Below are 14,037 nucleotides of genomic sequence, written 5' to 3' on the forward strand. Positions count from 1 at the left end.
AAGAGCTTTTGTAGTTCTGTTGCTGGCAGAGGCTAGTGTGAAGGAGTCTTGAAGAGCTTTTGGTCTGGAGCAGTCAGCAATCAGCCTGGCCTAACAGCTGTCACCCAGCAGGGACAAGCAAAGCTGATTTTCAAAGGTAACACTGGTGCAGCGTCAGAATGGGGTTATCACACAGGTAGCTCAGGTGGCATTTGCTTAATGAGTGTATAAGGGAAGTCCAAGCTTTCTGAGATCACTTAACAAGCTTGGCATTTCTTAGATTCTGCCTTTTTGGATTCACTTATGGTACCCTTTGCAGTCCAGCCCTTTGCTATCTTGAGCCACTTCTACTGCTTAGAAATAAGCACTGATTTTCCACATATCTCATAGATACCTATGACATTAGTTCCCTCCAGCACACATAGCTACTGCTACCCGGTACTTGTGGAGAGACTGGCTGTTTATCCTGCGTTTGATGTAAGTCCTTCCCACCTGCCCCTCTGTTGCTCTGTTTTGCTTCATGTTTACCCCTGTAAGCACAATCCCTGAAGCTCTTTCCTTTGAAAGCAAGCAGAAGGGGGAAGTGAGGTGACTTGCTTGAAAGTCTTGGAGTGGCTTGTGGCAGAGGCCCTGTCTCTGCAGCCCTGGTGTGTTATATTACCCTTCAAACCCCGCTGGAAAGTGCTGCTTAATTTATAGCACCATCTCTGCTGGCTGGCAATATCCCAGTCAGCGGGCAGTGAGCATTGCCCCCTCCCGCGTGGGCACATGGCTTCACAGCACCCGGGCACCAGAGAAAGCATTTCAGTTGGGTGAGAAGGCCTTTGGGTTGACAAAGAATTTGGGGGGAAGGGGGCAGCAGGAAAGGATCCCTGGGCACAGAGAACAGAGCTCTAATCCTGTGGCAGATAACATCATGTCTGCAGGCTAGGCTTGTGTGTGTTTGGGGGAGCTGGAGGGGCAGAGATTGTTAGGCAGTATTTGTTTGTAAAGCCACTTGCTCTGAAGATAATGCTTGCACTAACTTCTATTGAGGGAGCAGTGTGAGTCCCCACAAAGTCCTTTCCCAAAGTGTCTTTGAAGCCAAGAACCCATTGAAAGGAAGAAAGGCCAAGAGAGGGGATTAGTTTGTTCAGCAGCTGTGAATTTCAGTGGGAGGCTGATGAACTCCAAAGTCTTTGTTGAGATGTTTTTTGTAAGGAGCCCTGCTGGAGGGAGAGACCCACACCGGGGCCGCGGCCTTAGACAAGAAGGAATCTGAAGCGGCGGGGAGCTGTAAACGGGCCACAAGGACTTTTCCCAAACACTTTTCGGAAAAGGTGTTGTAAAGAGATCGGAGGGGGATTAGCATGTGAAATGACACTTTCCATTGACTCCACTGAGGGGAGGGGAAAAGGGCTGGCTGGCTGATTTATTAGCATTTTGTTCCCTTCTCTATTCTGCTCCCCCGGCAGCCCCTCCTCCCGAGCCCTCTAAAGAGGCTCGGATTGGAAAAGGGAGTGGGGGGCTGCCTGTTTGTGTGTCATCTGGGCGAAGGTGACCACCTGGGAAGCTGAATGTAAATATTTCTCCTCTGAGGAATGCGCCTTCATTAAACCGAAATGAATACATGGAAGCATCCAATCCTGCCCACAATGGCAGCAGGGCCTTTACCGCTGAGGGCTCCGTGCGCCGGGAGGGGGGACCCGCTGCTGAGGTCAGCACATTCTGCAGCTGCGGTGCCGCCGTTTCCCCAGCGGAAGCAGCGTGTGGCGGTGGGGCTCGCACTGAGGTGCCCCACATGTCCCCTTGGCCAGCAGCCGCCACCGCGGCGGTGCCACGGCCTGCGCGGGCAGCGCTGTCGGCAGGGGAGGGATGGAGTACGAGTGGGAGGAAGAGGAAAGCGGCTTCTACAGCTTTTCCAGCTGACTGCGGAACGGAGAGAGCCAGAAAGAAAAGAGAGGCCCATGCTGGAGCTTTCCCTGGTGGTCGAGAGGCTGTTGCTTCCTCTTTCCTTTCCTGACCAACCACAGGGACATCGGGGAACTGCTGCTGGGAATGCAAGAGACCTTCGGCAGGGTCACTGTGCTAGTAAGAACCTCTGTGCAAACAGTGGTGGTTTGTGTGTGAAGTGGAAGTGTTTCAGTTTTCCCTGAGAATGGGCCAAGGTTTCTTGCAGTCTTTGAAAGGCCAGATTCTTGCTTGACAGGAATGCTCTTGCTCTGATGAGACCCTAGGTCCGAATTCCTGCTCCCTGTGAGGTAGTCCTAGAATCAAGGGACTAATTGATAATGAAGAGACAAATACAGGCTGCTGAATGTCTTTAATATTTCAGCTATGTAGTGGGCAACTGGGCTCTGCTTGCCCCCCTCCCACTCCATTTCTTCCTGGCAGTTGCATTGCAGTTGGATGCATCCTCAAGCAAGCCCAGGAGAGAGCACATCCTTTCCCCTTGTGGTGAGGGCTGAGGTTGTGCTGGCTGGAGCTGGTTAGGTCTTCCTGGGCTCAGATGGGTAAGCAGTGTGTTTTAATCTCTAGGACACTTAAATTTCTACATACACATGCAAAATGGGACGAAAGAACACCCAGCCACTTAGACACAACAGCGTTTTGCAAGCACTTGGCTACTGATTTATTGCATTGGTTATTGGTTTACAAATATTGGCTACAAGATTGGTCTAATGGCCAGTAACAGCTTTGCTGGCTTCTTGTCTGGCTAAAGGACACTTCAAACAGCAAAGTAGATGATTTTATCGCAGCACAGTGGTAGATTGCTGTGATGGTGCAGTGAGCTTCCCCGAGTCCTGCAGCTGGCTGCTTCTTACCTCCCTCCCCTAGCCTCAGCAGGGGAACAGAGATGCATCAACCAAATATTCCTGCTGCTTGCTTAGCCTATAGAATATATACAATAAGTGGTAGAGGGAAAACTGTTATGTATACATCACAGTAACTGTGCAATAAATTAAACTTCAAAGTGCTTCACTTTACTATTTACACCACCATTAAATAGCAACTGACATTATTTTCTCAGACTAGAAAGAAGTATTTAGTTAGTTAGCTGACTGGGTAAGAGTACTTGGCAAGTACACCAGGACATGGGGAGGAGGCTCAGCTTGGCAGCTCCTCTCTGGGAGCAATTTGGGAGGAAGGAGGTAGTGGAGAAGTGTGAGGGCATCTTTATGGCATCATTCGGGGGCTTTGATAGGAATGCTGACCTAAAAAGGGGGACCAGACCTGGAGACTTGGAAGACACAGAGAAAGCATTTAAAAATCAAGTGATGGGACCCCTGTTTTAGACGGCTGTGTAATGGGCAGCAGTTTCGATCTTGCTGCTGCCATTTCAAATGTAAAGTAAAGCACTGGAGAGCTTAGCAAAGCTGTCAGAAGGTGGGAAGCAAAGCTATGGGGTCCCTGGAGGCTGGTTTGCTGAGAAAGGAGTTGCATGTCTATTGTATTTCCTCATAGTGTCGGCCTGAGGCAATAACTGTTTTAGTACCTCTATATTTTAAAAGCCTCCTCTCATTTACAGATTACTGATCTGAATTGCCCAATTGTTGGTGCCATCTCAGTTTCCTTACACTTTTTATCTCACTTACTCAAAAGCCCAGAGTAGGTGCTTGTTTGGGGAACAGACCAGCTCAAAACCACAGGAGCCACCAAGACCTCCTGTGCTTTCAGAGATAATGCCATGGTCACTGGATAGAGTGACACTGCGTTGAAGGGACTGACTCTCACCTTGTTTGGTGAACACTTGAAGGTCTCCCCAGAAGACATTGCGCACTGCACTAATGCCCTGTACGGGCAAGGCCTGAGCACTCATACGAGGCTCTTTTGCCTTGCCCAAGCCCCAGTGAGGCAGCAGTGGGAATGAGACAAAACTATGCCAAACAGAAATGGTGCCGGGAGCTGATGGGAAGGGCAGGAGAGGAGAGGGGCAAACAGAACAGAAGGAGGAGCAGAAGCAAGTTAGAGCTTTCTCTTGAGCTTGCGGCTGGCTCCGCCACCTCCGCTCCGCTCGCGCTTCTCCTTGCGGACACAGAAGTACTTGGTGACCCGTTTGCGGCACTGCTCGCAGCGCACAGCGCAGCACCAGTGGAACTTGCAGTTGCAGCTGGACACCATCTCGGCTCGCCTCTCCTCCACCGCCAGCCCACAGTCCCCGCACAGCCGCCGGCAGCTCCGCTTCTCCCACTTGCTGAGCGCCTTGCCCCTCTTCAGACATTCCCTGCCCTCCGTGCCCAGCAGCCCCAGGGTCTTGTTCTCCAGGCAGTAGTCAGGAGAGTCTTCCAAATGGACCAGTTCCTTCTTGGAGATGGAACTGAAGGTCTCAGCGATGGCACCCCGGCTGGCAGCGCTGTTCCCTGCTCCCTGCAGCAAGTCCACCTTCAGGGCTTTGTGGTACCTCTCCTTGAGGTAAGTGCCCACCTCCCGAAACTCGGGCAACTGCAGCCAGCAGGTCTGGGTGGTGCAGCTCCCTGACACACCATGGCATTTGCAAGTCCGCTTCATGGTCCCTTTCACTGCCTACAGGGTGAGCAGAGAGAGGGGTTCAAGAAAAAAAAACCCAGAGGGGCCGTTTCTGTGCTGCAGTGCATGCAGAACCATGGCTCCAGGCCTGTGGAGGAGTTTGGCATCAGTTCTCCCTGCACAGTAGTCCTGAAGCTCACAGATTTACTTTTCCACAGTGCTCCCCTCCTTGAACTGGGAGAGTACTGCAGAAAGTCATTAACACTGTAACACAGAAGCTTTGCTACCTTAGAGCAGATACCATTGTATTGCTGCCATCCCCCCAAGAAGTTGTTTCTTCTGGACATGTGTTTTTAGCCACATCAAATTGTGACCCTCCACAGTGAATGCTCAGAGCCAATTTGGTATGCACTGTCAGCTTTGGAGGGAGAGAGGCGCTCACCTTTCGACCTGCCTCGTTGTTATGCAGGTTCATAGCAGCTCTGGCATCTTGTCCAGTCTCCAGGGCATCCACAAACTGCTTGGAAATAGCTTCCCCAAAGCCCACATTATCGCTGCAGCCTCCCCACAGCCAGCCTTGTCCCCCTAAGAAAGGAGATGAGATGTGTGCTGTCAAAGAACCAGAAGAGGTTTCAGAAGTGATGGGAGGGAATGGAGGCTGTGGGGCAAATCCAGCCTTTTATCACACAGTACTCCCAGATTCCCTCCCATTGAGTTCATGACATTTCTCCTGAGGCCTGGGTAGTAAGTGGCTCAGGCAGGCAGCAGAAGGGTATGTCCTGTACAGCAAACACAGGGCTTTCCAGGCTTTCTATAGAGCAGGATTTGGAAGCTTTCAGTTACTGTGCATCAGCATACAGGCAGATAAGCCTTTGGGTCTCTAATCACTTCTCAAACCCTGACTTCAGCTGGTTCAGAGTGACTTGCAGGGACAGCATCTTGCTAACTTGGATAAACAAACTGGTGGAGGCATCCTGGTCAGAGGCAACAGATCCCCAGTTGCCTAGAACAGCCCAAACCTGGCACGTGTGCATCAGGGAGGCCGTGGTTTTGGCACACACAGAATTCTGAGATGATGTTTGGCATCTTAGAAGGGTCTGATTTTCTAGTTACCATCAAGAAACAAGGGAGTCAGCAAAGAACTGTGAAATTACACAAAAATATGTGGAAGGTACTTTTCTTAACTGAGTGGGAGCTGAGTGGGACTGGAAAAACATCATGCAGGTTTTTTCCTCCTAGAGAAAAGTGCCAAATTTTTAATGAAGGTTTGAAATCTGGAGCATTCTGACCCTGACATGCCACATTGGTACATCTTGGGAGTTGTGGTTTAATGGCCTTGAGCCTCTCTGGAAAGGCCTGGCCCTCGCCTGGACTTCCCCAGGGCATCATGATCCCCTCTCCCAGGAAGAGACAGGAGTGTTTCATGGGAGGTGGGTAATTGTAGTGGATGATGCAGCCCAAATCAAGGACTGGGACTGAAGGAAGTAGAAAAACCTTTCACCAGCTTGGATTCAGTCCAATGGCTGAATTGAATCATGTTGTTTTGGTCAAGCCCAAAAGTTTCCTGTGCCTTACAAGGTTTTAAGTCCACAATGGAAAGTTTTGTATTAAAACCAGATATATTTGGGGGAAAGGAAATGTAGCATGACTAACTTGGTTTTCCAGAGAAGATAGAATTTGATGTGTTGCCCAAAAGTCTTGCTCTGCTAGAGACAGGCATTCCCAAACTTTGGACGCCTATGCAGTACTGGCTGTTTTCAAAGCTATCAGCCAGTAAAATAAGTTACTAAATACTGGACACTCCAGAGGAATTTGTCATAAAGTGACACATACTGACTGCCTAGTGTAGCTGGGCAGGGCATGGCTTTAAAAAGATTTTGATAATTTGAAATTTGACCTCTTTCTGTGCAAAACAAGACCCCTAAATGTCAGTGTTTTCTGTGGAAGCTGAGCAGAGAGCTGGAGTGGTGCAGCCTGGAGTTCCCCACCAGGGGTGCTTGGTGGCTGAGGGCCTGGATATCACTGCCATGTGGAGGGTGTGATGGCTGTGTGCACCCACAGTGATTCTCCTGGTTGTGCTCCTGTGTGCCTGTCATGCTGACGAGTGCTAGAGAGGTTTATGAATGCCACCCTGCTTTTTCTCATGGTCATTGTGCTGTGGGGCCAACCTGATCCTGCAGACCCTAGGAACCCTGTGGTCCCTGACCTGTGCTGCTATAACAAGGTCTGTGCTGCTATAGCAAGATCATTTAGGTGCATGTCAACAGATCCACTCCTCTGCGTGTATGATATAGTCATTCTCTCCAGCAGCTTAAATAGAGTTCTTGATTTGAACCAGGGAAACTGCAACCCCTTCTACTTTCCTGCTCATTTAGAAAGTAATGGAAAGCATCGAGAGCTTGGCTGGTGTAAGCTGGAGGTGGCTCCATTGGCTTTCACAGAGCTACTTTGGTTTGAACCAGGGAAAGCTTTTCTCTGAGCATTATTCCCGGGTGTAGGGATCAGGATGGGGAGGTGTTTCTGCAGGCCTCAGTGGAGGAGAGAAGAGCTTCTCCTGCCGCCTGGGATGAGTGAGGGGCAGCAGCTCATCCCTCCTTACCCAGCTGTCCATTGCGGGAGTCGTCACAGCCGCAGTTGTCAAAATCCCCCAGGCTGCAGTTCCGGGTCAGCGTGTACATGACACCTGCAGAGCTGATGGCGTGGACAAAGGCTGTTTCTCGGTTTGCTGTCAAGGGGGAATACAAAGAGAGCAGATGTGCAAAAGATTTCATGGCAAGGGCAGTGTTAGAAATTGTTCCTACCGTGCAGGAGTCTGCACAGGACATCTGCAGTGGGGAAGACTTTGTGGGGTGGAGAAGAGGCCCTATGTGTCCCATTAGCTTAATTTGGGTTTGAACTGCATGAAGATAAAAACTCCCAAATATGATCCAGACTGACTCATGTCATTTGAAAGGGTGTGGAGGAGATAATACATGGCTGTCCTTGTGGGAGCTTAACAGTGGTGATATTGCACAGACTTCCAATGTCCCCCACTTCTCACTAACACACCCCAATGGGAAGGGGTCCTCTCCAAGTATCAAAGAGCTCCTTCCCCACAGTCCCCTCGAGCCATACCTTCTGCTGAAAGGGCTCTGAGCAGTGACCATACCTACCCACCAGGATTAGTCTGGGAATCATCAGCTGGCTTCCCTGAGCCTTTGGCTTTCCTTTAATACCAGCAAGGTATGGATCTGAGCAGGTAACCTTGACAGGAATGGTTCTGGGGCCTGCTTCTGGTCTCAGAGGGCCTTGTGCTGCAATTGTCTCCTCAAGGCCTGCTTTGAAACCTTTGTCCACCTCTGCCTGGGGTTCTGGTCTCTGCTGCCAGTCCCACCAGAGGCCTGAGGCTCTCCTCCATACCCAGGTCCTGCTTTCACAAAGCAGATATGAGCATTAAACATAGGTCTAGAGGGCCAGATATGCACTGAAATATTTCCTGGGACCTGCAAATAGGTAAGGAATAGGATATAGTGACAATGACCACAGCCCCATGCCCTACAGTGGCCCAGGTCAGAGATGCTGGATTTCTGCCTAGGGTGATTCTGACATCTGGAAGATGTAGGAAGACTTTTGTCCTGTCTCGTGGCCTGAGCACAGCCACCGATGAACTTTCCTGCTCCCTTTAGCCTTATCCCTCTGCTTGCTACCCAGGAAGCCTGTGCTGGTTCTCTGCTGGGATACTCTGGGACACCATCTAGCATGTGTGTGTCCAGCAGACCATGTGCAGGTCAGGGGATGCATCCTTACGGGGAGACAGTTGTGTAAGGTTTGGTCCTGTGCCAGTTGGGGTTCAGCAGCTCCATGGGTAAGACTGGCATTGCAAGGAGGCCTTGGAGCTAGATCCCACTGTATCTGGGAGCCGATGGGTGAAGGGGTCTCCTGGAAAGATCCCTCTGGGGGATTCCTGGGAGAGGCACTTCCCACGTGAGAATGGGGAAGAAAAGGAGGCACTTGGGAAGAGAGGAGGGGGCCATGGGCTCTAACCTGTAGCAAGGGGGTGCCAGTAGTGGTATCCAATACTTTCCTTACCGCTGCGCAGCCCGCCGTGGCTGGAGAGCTGCAGTGCCCTCTCCGGGCAGTTCCAGCGGTCCCAGGCGAACTGGAACTTGCACTCCTCGATGCCGCTCTGCGCCCCAGCCGCCACACTGCTGGAGTAGATGAGATAGGCCTAGGAGCAGAGCTGGGCGTCAGCACGGGGACAATGCATATTTTCAACTGAAACTAACCTGTGTGCCATCTTACAAAGACAAGACCTACAGAGCTCAGAAGGTCCCTCTGGCTTGGCTTTCCTGGGAATCTCACCGCCACCAGCAGCATACCCATTTCCTGCTGAGCTGGGTCAGAGCCTGAGCCTCCTGTGGGAGAAAGCTCAGCTCTTGGCTGTTAGCCACATTAGGAAATGTGTCAGCCAGCCTCTGTCATGGGGAACTCCTTATCTCTCCCCCATGAGAGGAAACAGAGCTTTCTGCTCAGAACAGGGAGCTCCAGGCTAGGATGCCTCAACCTGCCACCTTCTTCACCACAGCCCATTGGGGAGAGCTAGTGCTTTGGGGCAAGGTTGCTCCACCAGTGTATTGGGAGTTGGATGGGCTTCGAGGTGTTCCTGGGGAATAGCCAGAACAAAATCTGGTAAATTTTACAACTGCTCCTGTTTAAGGAAAAAAGCCTCTGAAAGAGGAGCACAAGGATGTGAGGGGTCAAAAATACGGAACAAAGTCCTGGCAATTCTAGTTGTGATTCTTGAGGAAGTATGTTTTACAGGGCCTACAGAAAATACTTTCTGGGTGGATCAGTGTGTGCCCTGATGCCAACCTGATCCTCAGGAAGCAATAGATGTCAGGTGAGAGCCTTGGCTGGCATCAATAGAAAAATCTCCAGAATCTGGCCCCAACCAGCTTAAAAGAACCCCAGGTCAGCATTGCTCAGGGCTTATGCAGCCCAAGGAGCTCACAAGTTCCTGGCCTTTCTCTTTGCCTTGTTGTTGGAAACCTGGGGGCGAGGGGAGCTCTGGCCAAGGCTGAGTGGAGAGGAGTGGGAAGGAGGAGCCCCTCTCTCTCTCTCTCTCCTTCCCTCTCTGGGTTTAGTGGAATCAGAGACAGAGATCAAAGGGATTTCTCTTACCTTGGGGCCCGTCATCAGGAAATTATTCACTGACCTGGAAGATAGAGACAGTGTCAGCAGGGAGGGGGTGATGGTGGAGGGGCCCGGGGAATGCCAGGCATCCCAGGGCTCTCCTCTCACTCCCCCACAGTCTGCCTGTCTCCTGGCTGCAGGCAGCTCTGGTCTCTCCCCCATGTCCCTTTGCTGCTCCCTAAGGGACAGGACAGTGCTGTCCTGTTATGCCCACCCTGTTCCCCTCAGTCAGGCTGTACTGGGCTGCAGTTCCTTCACTGCTCCCTTCTTTTGCTTTCCTCTGCTCAGCTACCCTTTGTAGCAATCTACCCCCCTTATTTAGCTTTCTGGTTCCCCTAGCCTTGCTTTTTACCTCACTTGACTAAACTCAGGGTAGCGTTTCCCCCAGCCCCAGGAGAGGGACTATGCTGAGGGAAGGAGGGCATCACACCACTGCTCCTTTGCAATATGTGTCCAGATGCTTCTCTCCACATCACAATCCCTTGTTTTCCTGTGGTGCCATGTCTTACTGCCCACACTCTCCTCTCGGTCAGGTTATGGTGGTGGCTGAGCACAAATATACCTGTCCTTCCCATCCTCCTGAACACTGTACAGGGGACCCTGGGGGTTTGGGGTGGGTGGGAGGTCCTAGACAAAACTAAGGTTTCTGCTGTTCCCACTGAAGTTGTGGAAGAATCATCTCAAAGGGTCAGGCAATGTGGCTTGTCTCTAACACTGTCCTTATGGCCTTGCAGAATGGATGCTGTCTGGTGTGAGTCTTTCTCCAGTAAGAAAGACTATTTCTGTCCAAATGGTCAGTGTTGGGACTCCATTTGGTGCAGTGACCACCTGCAGAATTTGGAGAATGGCTGGGTGAGTCCTGCTTAGCTGCATCTTGGCAGAAAGGACTGACACTTTGAAAAAGCCCAAGAGCCAGCTCAAAATATCCCAAGTCAGAAATGAAGTAAGAAAAGAGAGAGTCTCCTAAAAATACCTAATTCCACTCTCTCCAGGTTTGTAAAATAACACTCATCACTATTTCTGGTGAGTCTGTGGAACATTTTCCCTGCTGGAACTCAGCACTTCAGAGAAACAGGCTACCTCTATTATCACCCAGAGAGGACACCGGGGCCAGAGGTGGAATGAGTGGATTGAGGTCTTGCAGTGAGTGATTGGGAAAATGACAGAGCATGCACTGATAGAAACTTGGTTCTTCAGCTTCTTCTTGAGATTTTGTTCTGCTTAAAATGAGCCACAAGTATTCCCTCATAAAAGAGATATTGTCTTCTTGTGCTACAGATCCAGCACAGACACTGTGGGGACGTCCCAGGGTGGGCTCAAGCACTGTCAGAGGCAGGCAATGCTGTCCAAAGCTGAGGGTCACAGTGCAGCCCTGCCATAGACACGGGGACAGGACTGGTGCCGAGACATCAGACACCTGAGAGATTGAGACAGGATGCTGTCCTGCCCTGGAACACCGCTTGTGCAGTTAGCAAGCCAATTTCACCTCCACCAGAACTGCACCCACAGAGATCCTTTCCAAAGCACACCACAAAAGGAGGTCTCATTACTTTAGCTTGGTCAAAATCACAAGACACCTGATCTTTGCTGTTACAGTTTAGAGTTACGAGAATGAGTTTGGAACATTTCATTCTGGCAAGTCTAGCTTTCTTTTGTTTCGGTTTGGTTTTTCTGGGTTTTTTGGTGAAAATGGTTTGATATTGATAAAGCTTTCTTTGGGAAAGATTCCCCTGGGTCAAAACAGGAGTGGGCTGTGAGAACAGGAGATTCTTTCCCTTTGTTCCAGGCTTGGGATTCAGACCCGGCTATGCTCCAGCCCCCATGGGTAGTTTAGCACGAAGTCGATGGTTGTTTTGCAGAGGAATTTTCCTTTGGAAGCTGCTTCTGCATTGTACAGCTAATTAAATATTTCCTGGGACTTGGAGAGACGGCATCTGTAGCTGAGTGATTAGAGCATCGGGTGACCTGAATCACACAGGGCCATGAACCTGGGGCTAATCAGACTGTGTAAGCTCCATGGGTCCCCATCCTAACGCAACTGGGTAGCAGCATGAACAAGTCATTTTTCCATCTGGTTTCCCTTCTGTCCATTGCCTTGACCTTAAGTGCTTTGCTATGGGGACCACACTCAGGATGGTGTCAGTGTGAATCTGGGCCCCTGGTAGCAGCTGTGAGAAAACTCTGGTAAAATGCTCCTACGTAGGCAAGGGCTAGAAAATTGCAAGTCCTCTCTTATCTTGTTTTTGTCCCCAAAAGCAGAGCTATATCTCATTTGCATTGCTTCCCATGTGGGTAGGAAAACCCAAATTCAGAGTGTATAGAAGGGATTTGCCTCAAACCCTTGGATTAGGAACATCTGAGAAGTTGTGAGGACGGCTTTAGGAGGAGGACGGTAATCCACATCAGTTTACAGCAAACTAGCCTGTTAGCAGGAGTCAATTGACATTACTGCACTGAAGCAGAGGATCTGTTCCTACCAGGATAAACTTCAAGGTCCACAAAAAGGCCAAGTTCAGGATATGCCAGTTCTCCCTCTGCGGCTGAGCAAATGATACAGTAGCAATTTCCCAGCAGGACATTCTAAACAGTTTATAAAGTCAGAGAGACTGAAGGCATTTTCCTTGAGCTTTCAGATCAACAGGCAGGCTGCTGGCTGGGTTTGTAGGACTTAGACAAGTAAAGGATTCACAAAGTTTCAAGTGTTTTATGCACTTGGCACCTCAACATTTAACTCTTGCAGCTTCAGGTGGGTTCAGGAGAAGGGAAGGTAGGACTATCATATGGCTAGGGGCTGGCTGAAATTTTTCTTACTTGTGTTGAGGGGGAAGGAAATATAGTAATGAAGACAGAACCTGTGTGCTTTCCTTTGCTCTTATAATTTATCTAAGAAAAATGCATCTCCATTCTGTATATAGTCTCCAGTAAGGGCAGAGAGCAATTAAGCCACTTCTTACACAGATGTAGTACAATAGTGACAGTGTCTCTAGAATCATCTCTGTGCTGCATATAGGAATCACTACCAAAAATCTCTCTTCATTGTTTTCTCTGTAGTGTGATTTTTAAAAAGAAATTATCTATTTCTACTAAATTTTCATTCCATTGTAAAGGAAAGCAGAATGTAATACTAAACTAACTAAGTAGTTGCATTCATAGCTGATGTTAACCAGCCAAATTTCTGACATTGGTGATTTTTTGTATCACACACATGAAAAGAGACACTTGAAGTAAAATCTCTTCTATGAGAAAGCTCAGAGAGTTTCTAGTTGTGTAAACCCCTTTCCCTCCATCTTCAAACTGCAGGATAGCACTACATGGACTGAAGCAGAGCAGGCTCATAGCTGAGCAGGTAGAGGGAGGACACCCCCGAGTTCCTCTGCCCCCTCCCCAGGCTGTGCAAGGCCCTGGCCAGGACACACTGCTCCCCTCAGCTCAACTCTGTCTCCAGGTAAAATGTAAATCTAGGGCAAGAGATTTTCATTGGATCCAATATTAGAAAATTATCTTAAAGCTAGTGAATATCTTCAGCAGGAGTTTTCTATCATAGTTTTATTGAATCTGAAAGCAAAGAACCTTGCCAAGCAGCTGTCCCATTATATTTTACTCATATCAAATACTACTAAGCCTCTGATAATTCTGTCTCAGTTACAACTTTAACCAATAACATCACACTCCTCAGTTTAATGTGCCCTGAGAGCCTTACCTAATCTCTCATTACAATATTTGTCTGATACCTTACCACCCACTCAGGCTACTATGCTGCTGGTTCTGTTCTTTAGAAAATGATAAAGCTGGATTTACATCTTCACTGTCATTATTGTAAATAGAGAAAATGGATAGAATTTCCTTTTGGATCTGACTTTTGTTCTCAATATGAGCTCCCCTAGGTTATTAAAAAATCAGGGAGGCTGGAAACCAAAGGCAGTCCCACAGCTGAAGTATAAAAAATACATTTAGGAGAAAACTCCTGAGTTAAAGATCTTTATATTATTCCCACAGGAGAGGAGACTGGGCAGCAACTCAATAACATTTGGAACTTTACTTATTTTTGTTTCATTTTTCTCTATTTTGTTATATTTATTTTGAAGATTTTGTTCCTAAATGCAATCCTGACATTTTGATCACCTAGAAATAATACATTGGTTGAATGGTCCGTTAAATGGTAAAAGCTAATCCACATGCAAAGAAGAGAAGTGGCCACAAATATATATATAAAAACATTTTTTGTTGTTGTTCTATATTGCTCCCCCACCATGTTCCCACTCCCAATTCTTATGATTAAATCATAGGAAAAAAATAACGTGTTTTAAGCCATTGGATCAGGTAGACAAAACCAGCACAATTTTCAAGCAGAATTATTTTAGATTCCCACAAATTTGTCTTTTTTTCTCCTCAAGAATTAAGGGAGAGTGTCTGCAAAATGATAATTTCAAATAAAGGTTG

At 48.7% G+C, this 14,037-nt stretch overlaps 1 protein-coding gene across 1 annotated transcript in view; it reads right to left on the bottom strand.

Moving 5' to 3' along the window:
* Window positions 1–3,924: 3,924 nt before the first annotated feature.
* The window catches only part of WNT8B (Wnt family member 8B), a gene marked incomplete at both ends in the record, with an annotated part of 31,864 nt that continues 21,751 nt past the window's right edge, over window positions 3,925–14,037 (bottom strand). Inside the window, 5 exons of the mRNA XM_084210152.1 lie at window positions 3,925–4,482; window positions 4,868–5,010; window positions 7,025–7,237; window positions 8,494–8,632; window positions 9,586–9,775. Of these exons, the coding sequence (XP_084066278.1) occupies window positions 3,925–4,482; window positions 4,868–5,010; window positions 7,025–7,237; window positions 8,494–8,632; window positions 9,586–9,775 (1,243 nt within the window). The remainder of the gene's footprint in view (window positions 4,483–4,867; window positions 5,011–7,024; window positions 7,238–8,493; window positions 8,633–9,585; window positions 9,776–14,037) is intronic.

The sequence above is a fragment of the Fringilla coelebs genome (genome assembly GCF_963513975.1).
Source record: "Fringilla coelebs genome assembly, chromosome: 8".
Classification (NCBI taxonomy): domain Eukaryota; kingdom Metazoa; phylum Chordata; class Aves; order Passeriformes; family Fringillidae; genus Fringilla; species Fringilla coelebs.